This window comes from Dama dama, chromosome 27 (genome assembly GCF_033118175.1).
Source record: "Dama dama isolate Ldn47 chromosome 27, ASM3311817v1, whole genome shotgun sequence".
Taxonomy (NCBI): Eukaryota; Metazoa; Chordata; class Mammalia; order Artiodactyla; family Cervidae; genus Dama; species Dama dama.
In genome coordinates, this window is record NC_083707.1 from 54,568,633 (window position 1) to 54,588,586 (window position 19,954).

General features: G+C 41.3%; 1 protein-coding gene across 28 annotated transcripts in view; it reads right to left on the bottom strand.

Annotated features, from left to right (window-relative positions):
- Positions 1–19,954, bottom strand: part of TCF4 (transcription factor 4) — a 378,467-nt gene that overhangs the window by 42,908 nt on the left and 315,605 nt on the right. For all 28 annotated transcript variants that reach the window (XM_061131188.1, XM_061131173.1, XM_061131175.1 and 25 more), the window contains 2 exons: positions 17,053–17,186; positions 7,219–7,351 (listed from right to left, as the gene is read on the bottom strand). In XM_061131188.1, coding sequence (XP_060987171.1) covers positions 7,219–7,351; positions 17,053–17,186 — 267 coding nt within the window. The remainder of the gene's footprint in view (positions 1–7,218; positions 7,352–17,052; positions 17,187–19,954) is intronic.

The following is a 19,954-nucleotide window of genomic DNA, read 5'->3' on the forward strand; positions in this document are numbered from 1 at the left end:
TACATTTTTTTCTTCCCCTCCAGAAGCAATATTATCATTATTCTTAAAATTAGCTTTATCAGTCAAAATAATCTGGATATCTGCTTGACTAGAAAACAGATCTTCATGAAATGAAAATTCAGAGCCACATCAGAAAAAATTACATTATCTAACAAAGAAACTAAACCCAACAAGGATAAGATATTGTTATAATTATAGATAAAATTTGCTATGGTAGCTTTCAAAAGATTAGTTCTTTGAACAGTTTTAATGGGGGAATCAGGTGGAGAGGGAGGTGGGAGCGGGGATCGGGATGGGGAATACGTGTAAATCCATGGCTGATTCATATCAATGTATGACAAAACCCACTGAAATGTTGTGAAGTGATTGGCCTCCAACTAATAAAAAAAAAAAAAATCTTTATCTGATTGTTGCAAAAAAAAATAAAATAAAATAAAATGAGAATAATAAGGGTTTTAAAATATATTAATCAAACCAAATTAGGAAGAATTGAAAACCAATAAAAATATTTTAGAGATATGTAAAAAAGAAATTATACTCTCAATCTATCCCATATCCCTCCCAACTTTCCCTCTCTGGTAACCATAAATTCATTCTCTAAATCTGTGAGTCTGTTTCTGTTTTGTAAATAAGTTCATTGTTCATTTGTATCTTTTTTTCCCTTAAAGACTGACAAGTACACACTGTCTATATTTAAAATAGATAACCAACAAGGACCTATTGTAAAAAAAAAAGAATACGCCTAAATCAAAAAATAAATTATTATGACATAAAAATCATACTTTAGAAGAGACAAGATAAACTCTTTATGATCTTTTCATGCTACACACTTTTCTAACTGAACTTTCTATTAGTCCTTGTTTTACACAAGGAGGCATGAGAACTTGGGGGTATAATAAAAAGACAGAATTTAACTCCTTACCTCATATTGTCATGAAAATGTTTCAGAAAACTACAAAGGCTACTCATGGAAGTCACGGATAAGAACAGACTTTTATTTTATTTTTTTTTTTTAATATAGAGCCATTCTACCTGCAACAGCTGGAGAATCAACCCCAGGGTTCAAATTTCAAAGCAGTTTATTGGGACCAGTTTGCCCTTACACTTGGAATGCCTTTTGTTCTGTTCCAGGAAACACTGGAGAAGACACATTTTCAAGAGCCCTTAAACATGTTAAGCTACACGGATCCTCCTCCTAAAGACTCTCTTTTTAGTTATGTGCCTGATAGGTCAAGGGGCATATGTAATCAGAAAGTAAATATATACTTAATACTCAAATAGCAAAATTTCTTCTATATTGAGTAATGAGTCACGTTTAGCAAATCACACTTCTCATTAAATGTGTGCACATCAAATCTATTTTTCTATCGTTCATGTAATAGGACTTGATCACTATTCTAAGCCTGAGTGTTTGTCAAGGTATTATGAGAAATAAACAAAATGCCTACAGAAAAGAAATAAAGAGAAGAACTACTGTCCCTGTTTGATAAAAAACTGGATGGATCTCTTATGTGATTTTAGCTCTTAGCAATTTCCCTAGCTAAAGAGAAAAAAAAATCAAGTCTCTAAGTAGAGCTGTAACATGAATATGATTGAAGGTGAGGAGTATTAAGAGGAACTGTAATTTGGTAGGAGGATTCGACACTGCCAACCGCCCAAGCATTGTTCAGACGGCTTGGACACAGGTGCTACTGCTGGCTAGAAGATGGGGCAGAGAGCAGGGTTTAGTCTTTCCAGCTACAAGTGGGACCACCCTCAGTCTCAATCTCCACTTTGGAGAAAATGGCAATTCCTGTTAGAACACACCCTGATCCAAACATCAGGATAAGTGGTACCTGGGGACTGACTACTGAAAAATCTGGAAGATTTGGAAGATGTGTTATCCCCTTATTGTACACCCAGAACCCCAGGCTGGGTCATCCTGAAGCTATAACAGGAGGTGTGTGCTCAGCTGCTCAGTCGTGTCTGGCTCTTTGCAGCCACCAGGCTCCTCTGTCCATGGGATTTTTCAGGCAAGGACACTGGAGTAGATTGCCATTTCCTCCTCCAGGGGATCTTCCTGATTCAGGGATCAGGGATCAAACTCCTGCGTCTCCTGCATTGGTAGGCGGATTCTTTATCACTGAGCCAAGGGTTAGAGCTATAAAAAGATGAAGAAGTGTAATTCATAGTGTCTCTGCTTGAAAGAAGATGACGGTTTTAAAATTTAGATTTTTCTGAACTGTGTCCAAGCGACCCTCATGTTATTCAACTAGTAGAAACAGCATAACAATGTCATGAGCTTCTCAACAAAGATAAAAGAAGGAGAATTCCCAGCTCTCCTACGACCTACAATATTAGAAGAACAACTTAAGCACAGGCTACCAAACACTGAACTTTTAGCAGGACGGATTCCTAGGAATTCAAGGGGGAAGCTGGGCCCCATCCACCACGTGCAGGAAATGGATGAGAAGACTTAAATCAAACTGGTTTATTGTTCTCCGTTGGTGGTCTTTGTAACTAAGATGCCATGACGCTGCTGGATAAAATTCCTATTGCTCTTATGCTCTGTGCCTGTTCATCACCCAACTGTATTTGAAGGCTCAAGATTCTTGTAAAAGACAAAGTGAATCTTATGTGACTATTCTCATAATAAAATTACTGTGAAACCGGGTCCTCAAGGGAAAACGGACATAATGTTTCTACTAGAAAAGCCACACACTAAAACCCATCATGTCATACAAACATGTCATTAGAAGTGAAAGTTGGAAGCCAGATTAATTCATGAACCAGATAGATATTCTAGGGTAATCTTTAGCATATGTTGTATTCAATCAATCTTTGTAGGCTGCTCCTTCAACACTGTTTGGTTTGAGGTTTAAAGATGGTGAATACCACGCATTAGACAGGCCGGTTCAAGACTAACAAAACAATAACAGTTATTATAAGCACTACGCTAGCTGTATGCCCAATTCCCGCTGAGAAAAGAGGGTGTGTTGCTCCGAACCACAAGTGGTCACACCCCTGGAATGTACACCAATGGTATCTCCCCTTGGGGAACTGGAGCTTTCTCCTTTGTGGGGAGTCGCAGAGGACTGTGTGATGCTAGGTGGGTCTCTCAATCCTTTTGAAGAGAAAAGGCTATTGGATTTTGCAAGTAGGAAGGAACTATGGAGACAGTTGGTCCCTACTGGGTTGGTCAGAAAGCTGGTTCTGATTTTTCCATAAGATGCTACATGTACTATGTGTGTGCCTCCATTCTCTATAGACATTTCTCCCCCTAGAGTTGGTACCTAGTAACTTCTTCCGTTTCCTCCTCTGGACGCCTGCTCACAGGCAGAAGCTCTGAACTGCAGTGTCTCTAAAGCACACCCAGACAGTGTTACACTGAGAAAGTTTCAGGAAGCAAGCTGAGAGGCTCTGACGGTGGTCACTCTTGAAGCCCTCAGACTCAGCTTCTATCCTTAACTGGCCATCCCATCAGTTAAACGACTATCCGCGGTGTGTCACATGCATTATATTTGTATCATTCCAGAGTGCTTAATCTACCCTTCTAAGTCAGACGTGCCGAATGCACTCTAGCGTTGGCAGAAAAGCAGGGTACTGCATGCTGCAAGTAAAATATCTTACCGTACAATTCTTTAAAAAATCCACGGATGAATGTGTTATTTAAAAAAAAAAAACAAACAAAAAACACCCAAAAAACCCTGTCATTAACACATTCAGAGTCAGTTTTACCCTTCCTCAGCTTTTGGTCAAAAAATGATACTGGGCATAAAAGGGCAAAAGAAAACAAAACAAGAAACAATGACCATCCCTCCAAGTCAAACACAAGCCGTCCCAAACCTCCGTGAGCATATTCCATCTCTTGAGATGTAGGGGACAGATCCAGAGGCAAGGGAGCGTGTTTCCAGACAGGGCACACGCCGATGGTTCCAGATTTTACATCTCACTCCACAAGCACTGTGCTCTTCTATGGTTGGCTGGGGACACTCCCTGACTGCCAGGAAGACACAGCGTAACACGGAGCCGTGATCTTCCTCCTCCTAAGACACCGACGCCATTTATGAAAAGCCTGCATTGCCTTGCCACTTTCCACCAAGAAAACCTGAAGAATGTGACGTCATGTGTCAGCGCTCGAAGCCCATTCTTACGGCATTAGCATTGCTTACAGTCATTTTCTACAGAATCATGTGTGTAATCTCAAACATGTGTCAGGCTGTGTGTTCCCTATTTACCAATTATTTAATTAGCTCTGTTTGTTCTTTGAGATACAGGCAATGTAATATTTCTTTATTTCCTGTATTTCAGAGTGAGTGAGTATATGCCAAATATTTTCAAAAGTCTACAGATGTATCCTATTAATCCATACTGTTTGTTAGGGAAGTATCACTAACATCAGAAGAGAAATCTTCTCTTCTTGTTCCACAGACATGCTGCCGTCCCTGCCTTCTACCACACTCCGAAAAATCAAACCAAAACCTAGAAGAATTAAAGTGCAAAGAAAAAAAAAAGTGCAAAGAAACAAGGGTGACTTGGACCCCATGCAAATATGAAGGCTTATTATTATACTTAAATTATTATACTTAAATTCTCCTCTGTATTTTAACTTAAGGAATCGGAGGATGTATTATTTTAAGGATGAACATTTTAGAATGTTCTCCCTTAAAGTAATCCTAAAGTAACAAGTATGTATGCAAATTAATAAAGATCTGTTCCTCCAAAAAACTGAATTACCATGTCTACTTATGTCCCGAAATGATTGTAAAGCTTTCTCACAAGTTGCTAGTAGATTTTGACAAGTACACTCCTGATGGTGGAGTAATTTATGCAATAAAGTTGTTCCTAAAAAGCTTTCTCTGGGTTCCAGAAATCTCACACTTCTCTCATTGAAAAGTATAGCTCCTTTCTTATTGCCTAGACCCTCCCTCCACTTAAACAGGGCCCTCTGGTCTGTATAGTAAGTCCATCTTAACGTTAGCTGGGCCCTGTATATTAGTATGTAGAAGTCACCAATTATTGCTCTACCTGCCCAGACCAAATAAAAAAGGAGGGTAGACATTCTTGTTCATCCACAAGCCAGTGATGAGCCAATCAGCTTCAGTAAGGCAAATTGCATTCCAGCTGAGACTCACGGCCCTGCTGACCACTGGTCATGGAGGATGATCACACCATCTCATAGTATCTCTTTCTTCCCAAGTCCTGGTGACTCTTGCAGGAACTGTTTGGCAAATCACTCAACACAACTCTTTTTTCAAACAGTGCCTAAGTGTGCTTTCCTCAACTCAAGCTTTTGCTCTACCTTTCTACCTTCCTAAAAAAGAAAATTACTCAAACCACAAGTAGACAGGAAATCTGCCTTGTAAAAGGATGAATGACCGGTCATCCTTCTTTATAACTAAGACCTCATGACTGCAGAAAGGGGCTTTCCATTTGTCAAACCACACTGAAGTGAAATATGCTTTTCTCACTCTTTCAGTTCTGCACTTCTTTCTTTCTTCTTGTTTTTTGGGTCTGCCAAAACTGCACTGATAGTTAGCAAAACTTCCCCACATGACCTCTGTCCATAGCTCTCCAAGGTCAAACTGACACAATGCACCGGTAGAGGCTTTGTTATGAAAAAGTCACAAAAATGGAAACTACTTCCTAAATTTGCCTCTCAGTGAGACATGGCAGTGAAAGGAAGGGCTGCTAGATGGCTCATCTCAAGTGTGAAGTATATTATTGAGTAAGCAGGGACTATATTATTTAGGCAGAATTACATTTGCAACATTTCAAAACACATCTCTTCTCTTTCATCAAAAACTCTCCCCCTCATAAGTGATTCATACCACTTCCCCAAGTTCCAGAGACTATCTAAAGAACATTTTTAAACAACTGCAAAGAGCTAAAGGGACTACTCTTCTGTCACGCATTCTTATCTTTAAAATGTACAGTTAGGGACCTCCCTGGCAGTCCTGTGGTTAAGACTCCATGCTTCCAATGCAGGGGGCCAGGATCAATCTCTGATCAGGGAACTGAGACCCCACATGCTGTGTGGCTCAGCCAAAATAAATAAATAAATACACATTCCAGTCTCAGCACATGCTCAGTCGTGTCTGATTCTTTGCGACTCCATGGACTGTAGCCTGCCAGGCTCCTCTGTCCGTGGAATTTTCCAGGCAAGAATACTGGAGTGGGTTGCCATTTCCTCCTCCAGGGGATGTTCCCGACCCAGGGATCAAAACTGTGTCTCCTGTGTCTCTTGCATTGGCAGGCAGATTCTTCAGCATGAGCCACTGGGAAGACCCCCAAAATAAAAAATAAATATACAGTTAGTGTCCTCATCACTAAACTGGACCCACAGGGAGGGATCATAAGGCTGAGTTAGTTGTGGGTTTGAGTTGGAACCAGAGTACGTGGTGAGCAGAGGAAGTCTGAGGTTTTGAGAAGACTCTGCAGCATCAGACTGTGCCTCTCATCTGAAGGACAAGGTTGTCAAAGGCAGAATCAGAAGGTGGTGGCTGCCTCCCTGCACGGGCAGCCTACCTAGCTCTTCCCTCAAGAGAAGAGTGTTGGCAGGGTAACCATCCATGCTGGGGAGAGGACCACAACGAACATCACAACAACTTAGAGATGATGGCTCCGTTTATTTGACAGGACACTCTGCTTGGGTCTTGACTCATTAGTAATTTTGCTGAGAAAAAGCAGCAAGTAAATTCTGGCTCATTGATGCCCAGCCATCTCCTCTCCCAACACTTCTTCCCGTCTGGAGGACTCCACAATGCCACATCCTCCAGAAGGTAAAACTATCTAGTTCTTAATAACTATGCCTGAACATCACATGAACCAGTTTGCAGAAGACAGTGGTGTATGATGGTTAAAAGCTTAGCATGGTGACTGGAATTTGAGAATGGTCAGTAACTCCTATTAAGAGCTATTACGCCTTCTATTTTACTAACTTTCAAAGGCTCCTCTTAGAAGAGGTCACTTCATTAGCTGTTCGAGAGTGTGAGAAGCCTGCGCTGGTCTATTCAAACCTGGCTCAATCTAATCCCTCACGGTGGAGACAGGCAGCCAAATAGCAGTGTCTTGGGACAAAAAGAGATTACAGGCAAGATGATGATGATTTCTGTTTGGCTCATTTGTTCATGTGATAAACATTCACGGCTCGATTACTGTTCAGTGACAGGGTTGGGGGGAGAAGATTAAACCCTGACACTGGTTGTCAGCAACAGAATCGGCGTTTCCATGACTCACCCATTATACTGTCTGTCCCGTTGGCAGGAGGCGTACACGATGAGGTGCTGTAATGGTTGGTACCACTACGGTGGAAAGTGGACATCGGAGGAAGACTAGAATTGATGTCTGCTGAGGAGTGTGATGGGTAGCCCTGTGGCAAGAAGCAGAAAAAGGAGGCCATTTTCAATCACAAAATATTTAGTGGCTCAGTTTTCCGATACTTCTTTCAGAACTCTTCGTTTTACAATGGAGACAGCCCTCAGAATTTCAAAATATCCAAGAATACATCTTGCTTAGATCTGACAACTTTCATTTTTCAAGTAATAAAATACAAAGACATAGTTGGCTTGGGTTTGCATCAAAACTAGAGGAATATAATGTCAATGCTAAATCTTGAGAAATGGTCACCACCTCTAAATACGAAAATGATTCCTTAAAAGCAGGTCTGGGACTTTAGCAACAATAAAAGACCATCACTACTGTTCTTCTTCTGTATAGCCTATTGATCAGGTAAGAAAGAGCCCATAATGTAACGAATAAAACACCCGCATGACCCGCAGGGTTCACAGTACACTTTATCCTGATCTTCTGAAAACTAACTGGCCGAGAATAACCAGTCTCAAATCTTCTTCCCGACCAACTGGATCATCCTCCTGAACTCCAGCAACAACAAAATGGTAAATGAAAAACTTAAAAAGCAGTTTAACGATTGAATATCTCTCTACAGTATCAATATGTATAAAGTCTTATGTCAAAGACTATGCTGAATTACACTGGAACAAATGAACTGAGAATAACTTATTTTTTGTCCTTGCTTATACGTTCTCTCCCTTAGCAATTCACCATAGAGTCGACCACGAGAAAGAATATCCTCTCACAGAGTGCGTTCAGGCTTAGCTCTGGGTATGACTCTCATGCTAGCTGCTATCTGGCATCTCACACGTGCCTGTAAGGGGACAAATGAGTTGCTCCCCAACCACCTGCCTCCTGTCCAAGGAGCAGACCAGTAAGAGGAACATGGTTATTTACAGAAAACATAGTTATTCACAAAATGGAGCTATTTTCTTTTGCAAGATAAAGTAGCTTAAAAAGTAAAGCTCACAGGTATTTGACTATATGACGGACGTGTAAAGGAAAAATATTTAAGTTGAAATATACTTTTTTCCTTGTATGTCATGTATTAATGGGCTATGCATCTTTATTACGGCACTACTGGAGAGTCTGTTGAAATTAGAGTTTGGATACAATGCTGAAAGTCGGGGGAACTTAAAGCCCAGACATCTAGTCATGGGACATGGACCCCCTGTATCACAGGATCCCCTATTTATTTGGTGAGGCCCATCTTGGGTTCAGCCTCTCCCCTGAGGACCCCTTCCAGCTTCCAGCCCTTTCAGAATCTCTCCTCCCTGACACATTTACATTCTGCGCTGCGCCATTCAACACTCAGCTGCTGCTGTCGTCTTCTTCAGTTGCTGTCATGTGGGGACTCTTTTGCAACCCCATAGACTTGGAGCTCACCAGGCTCCTCTGAGATTTCCCACGCAAGAATACTGGAGTGGGTGGCCATTCCCTCCTCCAGGGGATCTTCCCTGAAATGCTGCTTTTCCAGGCTTCCTCTTTCAAGAGCATTTCCACCTAAACTGAAACGCTTCAAGAGGGGCATTTCTGCCTCTGTGCCTCTCACAACTTGTGGCTGAGTGCTGAACATACTCATCCTGTGAGCAGCTCAAAGAACAACTGGTTACCAGTTGGTGGTGGTGGTTTAGTCACTAAGTCATGTCCAAATTTTGCGACCCCCGTGGACTGTAGCCCAGCAGGCTTCTCTGTCCACGGGATTTCCCAGGCAAGCATACTGGAGTGGGTTGCCAGTTCCTTCTCCAGGAGATCTTCCTGACTCAGGGATCAAACCTGGGTCTCCTGCATTGCGGGCGAACGCTTTACCAATTGAGCCATCAGGGACCAGCTAGTCTTTAATAAACAGTGGACTGAAATACTACTTATTTGAGAGGCAACTAAAGAGTCCAGAAAATAAATCTGTATTCTGGAGTCAGGTCTGCCAGTGACATGGCTGATGCCTTTGAAAATATTACCTCTGCACACCCCAAACAGTTCAACAAAAAGGTCAGCTTCAGTGAGATAGTTGGGATGATGCCTTAAAACATTTCCAAGTTCCCAAGAATGTCTTTCAAACTTATAAATTTCTTGGATCTCTTTGCTTGACCAAAAATTCCTTAGGCCACCTGTTAAACTCATTTCTACTTGGCACTTCCAGAAAACCTCAACTAGTCCATGAAATTTTCTCCAAAGGATAATAGAGTGAGCCCATTACACAGTACAACTGACCTAAAAAACTGGATAAGCCATGGAAGACCAAACTTAGAAGAGCTATTTTTGCTCAAGAACTAAAGACTATAATAATGTGGAAAAAAGAAACAAACTATGGAAAAAGAGAAAGAAATGGAAAAAAGATTGTTTGATTTCATTTTTACCCAGTCCTAGACCCTGCTGAATTTCTGAAGAATAGAGAAACTGGATAAACCAGCCCCAAGTTTTCAAAAATCAAAACAGAGGAAAAGAATTTTGAAAATTATTTACATAACTATAATAATGAGAGGATGAGACAGGAAAAAGATTATCGTATCAGTAGGAATTTTTAGACCTTTTTACCTTGGTATAAAACGGAGTAACCCTTTGTCAAATGTCAGGATTTCACAAAGGGTTACTCCTAAATTCAGAGACTAAAAAGCAAAGTTCTTTCCCATAGACTTTAGTGGGGAAACCAATGCAATTCACGTAAATTAGTTATTTTTAGAGACTCACAGAAAATTAGATGCTGAAATAAGTTAATGAGATTTATAACTAGATTATTTTACAAGGCAAAGGATCTTGACAACTACTGTCACTCAAAGACGTAATAAATACACCACAGCGATTATTAGTGATATGTGAATAATGTCTCTTTTAGAGTATTTAGGGATCAACTATAAGAGGTCCCATGAGTCTTTCTTACTCCAGCTATTAACAATATCTGCCCTGCCTGCCACAAAGGCAAAGGCAAACGGAAGTATGACAGAGTGCTACGGTTCTGTGTGTGCTCGGCTGTGTCTGACTCTTTCACGACCCCATGCCGCCAGGCACCTCTGTCCCTGGGATTTCCCAGGCAAGAACACTGGAGTGGGGCAACATTTCCTCCTCCAGGGAATCTTCCCAACACAGGGATCGAACCCAAGTCTCTTGCATCTCCTGCACTGGCAGGCAGATTCTCTACCACTAGCGCCATCTGGAAAGCCCCAGGTGTTAAGGTTTTACACGTCCACTATTTATTTATTTTTACTTGATACCCAATTATAGTGTATGTGGAGTCTATTGACAGAGTTAAGTGTTGAAAATGTTTCCGTGAGTGATGTTTTTTTTATTAAACGATGAGTTGATCATTCAAAGATTAGAAAATATGATCACTGTTAGCACATACTAAGAATAAAGTCAAATTTTGTGCTAGGGTAGCATTTCACATGGAGAAGGCAATGGCACCCCACTCCAGCACTCCTGCCTGGAAAATTCCGAGGACGGAGCAGCCTAGTGCGCTGCAGTCCATGGGGTCACTAAGAGTCGGAAACAACTGCGCGACTTCACTTTCACTTTTCACTTTCACGCATTGGAGAAGGAAATGGCAACCCACTCCAGTGTTCTTGCCTGGAGAATCCCAGGGACAGGGGAGCCTGGTGGGCTGCTGTCCATAGGGTCACATAGAGTCGGACATGACTGAAGCGACTTAGCATGCATGCATACATTGGAGAAGGAAATGCCAGCCCACTCCAGTGTTCTTGCCTGGAGAATCCTAGGGACGGGGGAGCCTGGTGGGCTGCCCTCTATGGGGTCGCACAGAGTCAGACATGACTGAAGTGACTTAGCAGCAGCAGCAGCATTCCACAATCTTGGCACTGTTGGTCTTTCATGCCAGAGCATTCTTTGCCTGGCAGGGATTGGTGTGTGTGTGGGGGGCTTTTCTTATGAATTGTAGTATGTTTCCTGAATCCCTGGCCTCGATACACCGGATTATTCCAGTACCACCTACAGGCACCCCCTGCCCCCCAGGTTCTAACACCCCAAAATATCTCCAGACATTACCAAATGTTTCCTGTGGGGCAAAATCACCCCCCAGTGAGAATCACTAGAGCAAGGGTTTAGGTTACAAACAATAGAAGACAACAGAACTTCCTTCATAGTAAAATTCCAGACTCCCAGGACTATTTCACTCTGTGGTACAGAGACCGTTCCTAACCCATGCCAGACTGCAGGGACTCTATCCTATTTTTTAAAAAAATTCTGCCAAGTCATTCCAAACCTAAATCTTCTACAACAGCTCCTTCCAAAGCTTAACCACAAACTACATTCTTCAGAGTGATTTTGTACGTGTATCTGTGACACAGTAGTGATTAGCTGTGGGATCGCTGTCAAGGTTGAAACTGTAAAGGGGATTTAAAGAATCAACACCAGTGACTTGACAGTTGCTACTGTTGTATTTGGATTTTAAGCTTTGTAATTACACATTCTATTATAACATACTAGAAAGTGATAAAGGCAATCATGTTTCTAAAATGTTTACCTTCAGCAAGACATACTAATTTGTCCAAATTATACCCAAAATAATCCAAGGAAAGCTTTCCTCTTTTTTCTCAAACTATTGCTTTGTTTACTATGAAACTGGGTAAAAGCTACAGATGAAAAATTTAAGGAACCATCATTACTTTCAAGCGAAAGGGCACTAACTGCGTACAGTATACGCAAATGATTCTCAATCAGAATCAGATTTTTAAAAGTCACTGCAGCAAGGAGTTTTCTAATAAATACTGAAATCACAGTGATTACTAGATATCATAATAGTTCCCCTATCAGTGAGAAAATTCATCAGGACCCATTTACCAGAGGCCTCATTTGTTTCTCCTTTTGAAAAATAAACCTCTTCATCTCCAAGATAGGCTAATTGATGGTGTTAAGAAGGAAAACTGCTTTGCGATGGATAAATGACATTATACACACAGAACCTGATACAACCTGTTGGGTTACTCCTTCAAAACCATCTTTCCTCCTGGTTGATAACATTTTTTTGGTTCGAGAAATTTTTTCTAAAAGGGTATAATTAGTTTCCATTTTAAAAACCACACTTTCTGTGCTTTTGAGCACGTCTTCAACATGCTTCCCCCATGCAGTGAACTTGACTGGGATAAAAATCAAACCATTTGAGTCAAAGTTCTAGAGCATGATAGGGAAAGAAATAAATACAGGAGTGAAGAAAAATAAATGCTTAATGGAAATTCCAACATATTAGTACAGTACCAAAATCTTTTATTTGTAAACCAAAACTTTCCTTGCTTGCAGGACACATACAGTTTCGATCATGTGTTCTTCAGAGAAGTGCAAAATGATGATGGTGAAATAAAAGTTTTAACCAAGAAGAAATTCTAGTACAGTAATAAGTGCCATTTGTTTGAGATTTCACACTAATAACTCTAAGTAAGAGGTGGAAGAAGAAGAAATTTGAAAGTAAATCATCTGCTATTTATTGAAAATGGGCTGAAATTTGAGCTAGCTTGTGATTTCCACATTCAAAGTTGGGAGATGATATAAAAAGGTCAACTTCACCTTCATCTTCTGTCTCTCATTCGAGGATAAGCTCACGGATCCTCACCTTGTCTCTGTGACCAGGACTATCCATTAATGAATAGATATTTTCAAGGATATCTGAACTCTTCTGGAATGTTTTCAGTCATCAAAATAGGACATAAGTCATCTTTTCCATATCTCTGGTGACTGAGCAAAATAGAACAAAGACCACAGAAATCAAGAAAGTACTATCTCCTATATTAGGACAGAGAAAGAAGCATAAATCTAGGTATTCGGAGAAGAAAAAAGGGCACATCACAAGGTGAGGAGTAGTAATATAAGCACATACAGATGACACCACCCTAAAGGCAGAAAGTGAAGAGGAACTAAGGAGCCTCTTAATGACAGTGAAAGAGGAGAGTAAAAAGCTGGTTTAAAACTCAACATTCAAAAAACTAAGATCATGGCATCCAGTCCCATTCACTTTGTGGTAAATAGACGGAGAAAAATGGTAACAGTGATAGACTTTATTTTCTTGGGCTCCAATATAACTACAGATGGTGACTACAGGCATTAAAAGATGCTTGCTCCTTGGAAGAAAGTTATGACAAACCTAGACAGCATATTAAAAAGCAAAGACATCACTTTGCTGACAAAGATCTACATAGTCAAAGTTATGGTTTGTCCAGTAGTCATGCACGGATGCAGAGAAAGCAATGGCACCCCACACCAGTACACCTGCCTGGAAAATCCCAAGGACGGAAGAGCCTGGTGGGCTGCCGTCTTGGGGTCGCACACAGTTGGACATGACTGAAGCGACTTAGCAGCAGCAGCAGCAGCAGCAGCATGTATGGACGTGAGAGTTGGATGACAAAGAAAGCTGAGTGCCGAAAAACTAATGCTTTCGAACTGTAGTGTTGGAGAAGACTCTTCAGAGTCCCCTGGACAGCAAGGAGATCACACCAATCAATCCCAAAGGAAATCAACTCTGAATATTCACTGAAAGGACTGATGCTGAACCTGAAGCTTCAATATTTTAGCTACCTGATGTGAAGAACTGACTCATTGGAAAAGACCCTGATGCTGGGAAAGATTGAGGGCAGGAGGAGAAGGGGGCGACAAAGGATGAGATGGTTGGATGGATGAGATGGTTGAACAACTAACTTAACGGGCATGAGTTTGGGCAAACACCGGGAGATAGGGAGGGACAGGGAAACCTGGCATACTGCAGTCCATGGGGTCGCAAAGAGTAAGACACGACTGAGTGACTGAACAACAATATAAGTACGACTAAGAATCACTGGATCTGCTACAGTCTCCCATTTGGAGGACTAGAGGTACATACATTTTCAAATCTATTTTACTGCACAAGAGACTTGGTCGCATGTTGTCTGCCTCCCAATCCTAATGGACGGAGGTTCGTGACATTGTACAGGCGGCAGGAATCAAGACCATCCTCAAGAAAAAGAAATGCAAAATGGCAAAATGATTGTCTGAGGAGTCTTACAAATAGCTGTGAAAAGAAGAGAAGCGAAAGGCAAAGGAGAAAAGGGAAGATATTCCCATTTGAGTGCAGACTTCCAAAGAATAGCAAGGAGAGATAAGAAAGCCTTCCTCAAAATGATCAATGCAAAGAAGTAGAGGAAAACAATAGAATGGGAAAGACGAGAGATCTCTTGAAGAAAATTAGAGATACCAAGGGAACATTTCATGCAAAGATGAGCACAATAAAGGACAGAAATGGTATGGACCTAACAGAAGCAGAAGATATTAAGAAGAGGTAGCAAGAATACACAGAAGAACTTTACAAAAAAGATCTTCATGACCCAGATAATCACAATGGTGTGATCATTCACCTAGAGCCAGACATCCTGGAATGTGAAGTCAAGTGGGCATTAGGAAGCATCACTAGTAACAAAGCTAGTGGAGGTGATGGAATTCCAGTTGAGCTATTTCAAATCCTCAAAGATGATGCCGTGAAAGTGCTGCACCCAATATGCCAGCAAATTTGGAAAACTCAGCAGTGACCACAGGACTGGAAAAGGTTTTCATTCCAATCCCAAAGAAAGGCAATGCCAAAGAATGCTCAAACTACTGCATAACAGCACTCGTCTCACACACTAGCAAAGTAAAGCTCAAAATTCTCCAAGCCAGGCTTCAACGGTACAGGAACAGTGAAATTTCCAGATGTTGAAGCTGGATTTAGAAAAGGCAGAGGAATCAGATATCAAATTGCCAACATCCGCTGGATCATGGAAAAAGCAAGAGAGTTCCAGAAAAACATCTATTTCTGCTTTACTGACTATGCCAAAGCCTTTGACACTGTGGATCACAACAAACTGTGGAAAATTCTTAAAGAGATGGGAATACCAGACCATCTGACCTGCCTCTTGAGAAACCTGTATGCAGGTCAGGAAGCAACAGTTATAACTGGACATGGAACAACAGACTGGTTCCAAATAGGAAAAGGAGTATGTCAAGGCTGTATATTGTCACCCTGCTTATTTAACTTATATGCAGAGTACATCATGAGAAATTCTGGGCTGAATGAAGCACAAGCTGGAATCAAGATTGCTGGGAGAAATATCAATAACCTCAGCTATGCAGATGACACCACCCTTATGGCAGAAAGCGAAGAACTAAAGAGCCTCTTGATGGAAGTGAAAGAGGAGAGTGAAAACGCTGACTTAAAACTCAACATTCAGAAAACTAAGATCATGGCATCTGGTCCCATCACTTCATGGGAAATAGATGGGAAAACAGTGGAAAAGAGTGGCTGGCTTTATTTTTGGGGGCTCCTAAATCACTGCAGATGGGCACTGCAGCCATGAAATTAAAAGATGTTTGCTCCTTGGAAGAGAAGTTATGACCAACCTAGACAGCATATTAAAAAGCAGAGACATTAGTTTGCTAACAAAAGTCCGTCTAGCCAAAGCTATGGTTTTTCCAGTAGTCATGTATAGACGTGAGAGTTGGACCATAAAGAAAGCTGAGTGCCGAAGAATTGATGTTTTGAACTGTGGTGTTGGAGAAGACTCTTGAGAGTCCCTTGGACTGCAAGGAGATCCACCCAGTCCATCCTAAAGGAAATCAGTCCTGAATATTCATTGGAAGGACTGATGCCGAAGCTGAAACTCCAATACTTTGGCCACCTGATGCAAAGAACTGGCGCACTGGAAAAGACCCTGATGCTGGGAAAGACTGAAGGCAGAAGGAGAAGGGGACGACAGAGAATGAGATGGCTGGATGGCATTACCAACTCAATGGACATGAGTTTGGGTAAACTCCAGGAGTTGGTGATGGACAGGGAGGCCTGGCGTGCTGCAGTCCATGGGGTCGCAGAGTCGACACAACTGAGAGACTGAGCTGAGCTGAGACCTAACGCACGGCCCAAAAGCAGTTTTTCCTTCACTTAGTGATAGGCTTAATTTCTTCAGTAGGTTCTGGGATGTGGTAAATCTTGAGACAAGAAAAACACCTGATGCCCTGTTTCCTCCAGAATAAAGAGACATACTAGGATGGATGAGTGTAGGATGATGGGCAGAATGGCAACTTTAGTCATAAAAGAAAGAGACCATTCTCTTTAGCCCAGCAGTTTTCAACAAGGGTGAAAGTAGAAGAGTATCAAGGAGATGGTGGAGGGTGTGGAAGTAAAAATAAAAGACTGAAAATTGGGAATCTGATCCAAATACAAACCCTCTGGTTGCTGTAACTGATGGGAGTGTACAGGAGACATGAAGGCTCTCCTTTAGGTGTGGTACAACAGTCCAAAGCTGTCATCGGCTACAGAAGCTGGTCAGGGTGAAATGGAAATACCCTTGGGAGATGTATGTTACCTAATTCAAAGTTTACTGACTGGCTATGCCCCCGGCAGCATACCCTTCAAAACTACAGTTAGTAACCCCTGCCTCAGAAAAACAAACAAAAAAACCCACAAAACATCAAAAACCAAGGAACCACCACCACAGCTAAAGTGCTGCAACTCAAATACAGTATATATTTATGTACTGAAGGAGACTGGCATCATGATAAAGAAAGCAGAGAGCAAAATTCAATCAGCAGAACAGAGACTCTGGTGGGCTTACAAAAGTGGTCTGAGCACGTCTTTGATCCCAGAAACAAGACTGTCGGAAGGGTGTGTGCCATTTTTATGTCCATTGACAGAGTCCGTGTGTACACGGATGAGGAGACAGGAGGAGACTTAATAAATGAGCTGTACCATCCCCCTTACCCGTGAGTCTGCCTTACCAAACGTTCGTGTGGATGCAGGCTGCAGTAGCTGCTAGACTGTGGAATATGAGAAGAATTGCCCAACATCCCTCCGTAGCCAGGCTGATTCATCCCACTGGAGGAGCTCCAAGGGTCACTGCTGTGATGGCCATCTGTAAAGGACAAAGAAAACCGTGACTTTTCCGAGGCACGCAGCCTTGTCTTATAGACTAGGGCTTTTTCACATCCCCCGAAACAACTGCCTATTGTACATCCATCTTTGTGTTGGTGAGCTGATTATAGAAGACCACCTCATGATACTTTTCCAAGTGGCTCTATATTGCCAAACAAATATAAATATTTAACACAGTTAAAGGGTTCCTGGTAAAATTTCAACTGTAAAAGAACAGAACATATTTCTCCATAGAATTATGTCAAGACAGCAACGTAGCTAATGCTAAAGAAAACATTTCTCAGATGTCTCCTGACCTTTTTCTTCCTATGAAAATCAGTGAAAAAATTTAACTGCTCCTGAATTTTGGGGTGAAAATAACACCTTTGAGATAATACACAGATGGCCAGTTTGCAAGTTTGGAGAGCATATAAAGAAATAAGTAATAATGAGAAAGAGTATCTCTGACTTCAGAGATTGGGTTTCATTTTGTGACACATAGAGTAGATGGAATTAAAGTTGGAATTACATTATGGGATGTAATAATCAAGGAAGAAGAGTCTCAAGTATATAGCTCTGAGTGTGTGTCTTCTTTCTGAATGTTTATATTTTGATATATAGTTATATAGCTAACTTAAGTCTTCAGTAGCAATCAAAAGGGTACACACATAAGGTGGTATCTACATTACAGACAATTTTGAGAGCCTCTGGATTTTTATAAAACTACGAGTAAAAAAGAAGTTTAAAATGATATGAAAATTATATGAAATATATTTTAATATCAAGCTAATTTTCTATTAACACCACATTAAAAATATTCCTATAGATTTTTTTTCACTCTCCGGGCCCAGAGGCCTCAAAGTCATTGTTAAGTTTGCTTCCCTTGGTCTGGGTTCCTTAAATTAAGGGTAGAGAGGATCTCTGCTACCGCTCGATTCAGTTTTTTTTTTTCCTTCAGTAGTTTACCAAAAATTATTAAATGCCAGATGTATACAAGATGTATACAATATAAGAGTTTTAACTAAAAGATGGAGGCTGAAGTTACAAATAAGAGGTCACACAGTAGTGAACTTAAAACATGCTACTGACATGCATGCGTGCTCAGTCATGACTGACTCTTTGCAACCCCACGGACTATAGCCAGGCAAGTTCCTCCGTCCATGGGATTTTCCAGGCAAGAATCAAACCCATGTCTCCTACGTCTTCTGTTTTGGTAGGCAGATTCGTTCCCACTGAGACACTGGGGAAGCCTGTGCTATTAACAGTCTCTGAATCTCTTTCATCTAAACTACATTTTCTTCAAGACCTGAATTCTCAGGGTATCGGAGACTGTCACTGAAGGAAGCCATGTGAAATGGGATTACAATGCACTGTTTCTGTGACCATCATGTAAAAACATATGACTTTTAAAAAGTAACTATTCATGGGCTTTGGATTTAGCTCAGAAATTGTGGAAGTGTAGATGTCATCTTAAATTCAAACATGAAGTCTAAGAAAAACGAACACTTCAGAGAGATGACATGCATGGCAAATAAATTGAGAATATCTATCATTGAACAAGAGTCTCCTGAAACATTTTGACAGGATGCACTATATGGAAATACATTTAGGATTTGTTAACACAGACACTTTACTCAATGCAGACTTACAAAAATACACATTTTACATAAATTATGCTTTTCACAGTAAGTTAATATTTATCATGTCCCATGATTTTGGCATAATGTGTTTTGAAAGAATAGAATTAGATGTGTGTGAATTAATTGTGCTCATCATAAATGTCAACTCAAAAAAATTTTTTTTTTGCATTTTGAGTATTCATATGCAGAAAAACAAATTTGCTCCCCATATTTTGTATGGTCTGACTTGGAGAAGAGCCTGTTGTCTTAATCTATCTGATCTCTCCTTACAGTGTGCGTGGTTTAAGCAAGTGACCTTCCTGAAGGCAGATGGACAAAATCTATCCTTGTGTCAATTTTTCTCAATGAAATTAGGCTTTGGGTGATGAGTCCTTGAGTTGACAATCTCTATAGGCACAGGTAACGGCAGCATAGTTTCCCTGGTCATAAAAGAGAGGTGTCAATGCCCGAAGTGAATGTGAAAGTCGCTCAGTTGTGTCCAACTCTTTGCGACCCCATGGGGTGTAGCCCGCCAGATCCTCTGTCCAGGGAATTCTCAAGACAAGAATACTGGAGTGGGTTCCCTTCTCCAGGAGATCTTCCCAACCAAGGAATCGAGCTCAGGGCTCCCACATTGCAGGTGGATTCTTTACCGTCTGAGCTACCAGGGCAGCCCAAGAATACTGGAGTGGGTAGCCTATCCCTTTCTCCAGGGGATCTTTCCGACCCAGGAATCTAACCGGGGTCTCCTGAACTGCAGGTGGATTCTTTACCAGCTGAGGTACCAGGAAACCCTTTGACGCCCAAGTGGCTACTGTTTAAAGCTGAAAGTGATACACTTTCGTCATGGCGCAGAACACACCCGAATGACGTACCTGCTGCTGCCGTTGAAATAAACGGACACCGGGGACAGGTCACAAAGCTAAAAGAGCCCGGTTAATAGGTGCTCCACTACATGTGAAACCAATTCTCTATTCCCAAGAAAGTGAAAGTGAAAATCACCCAGTCATGTCTGACTCTTTGCCACCCCATGGACGATACAGTCCATGGAATTCTCCAGGCCAGAATACTGGAGTGGGTAGCCTCTCCCTTCTCCAGGGGATCTTCCCAACCCAGGGATCGAACCCAGGTTTTTTATCAGCTGAGCCAC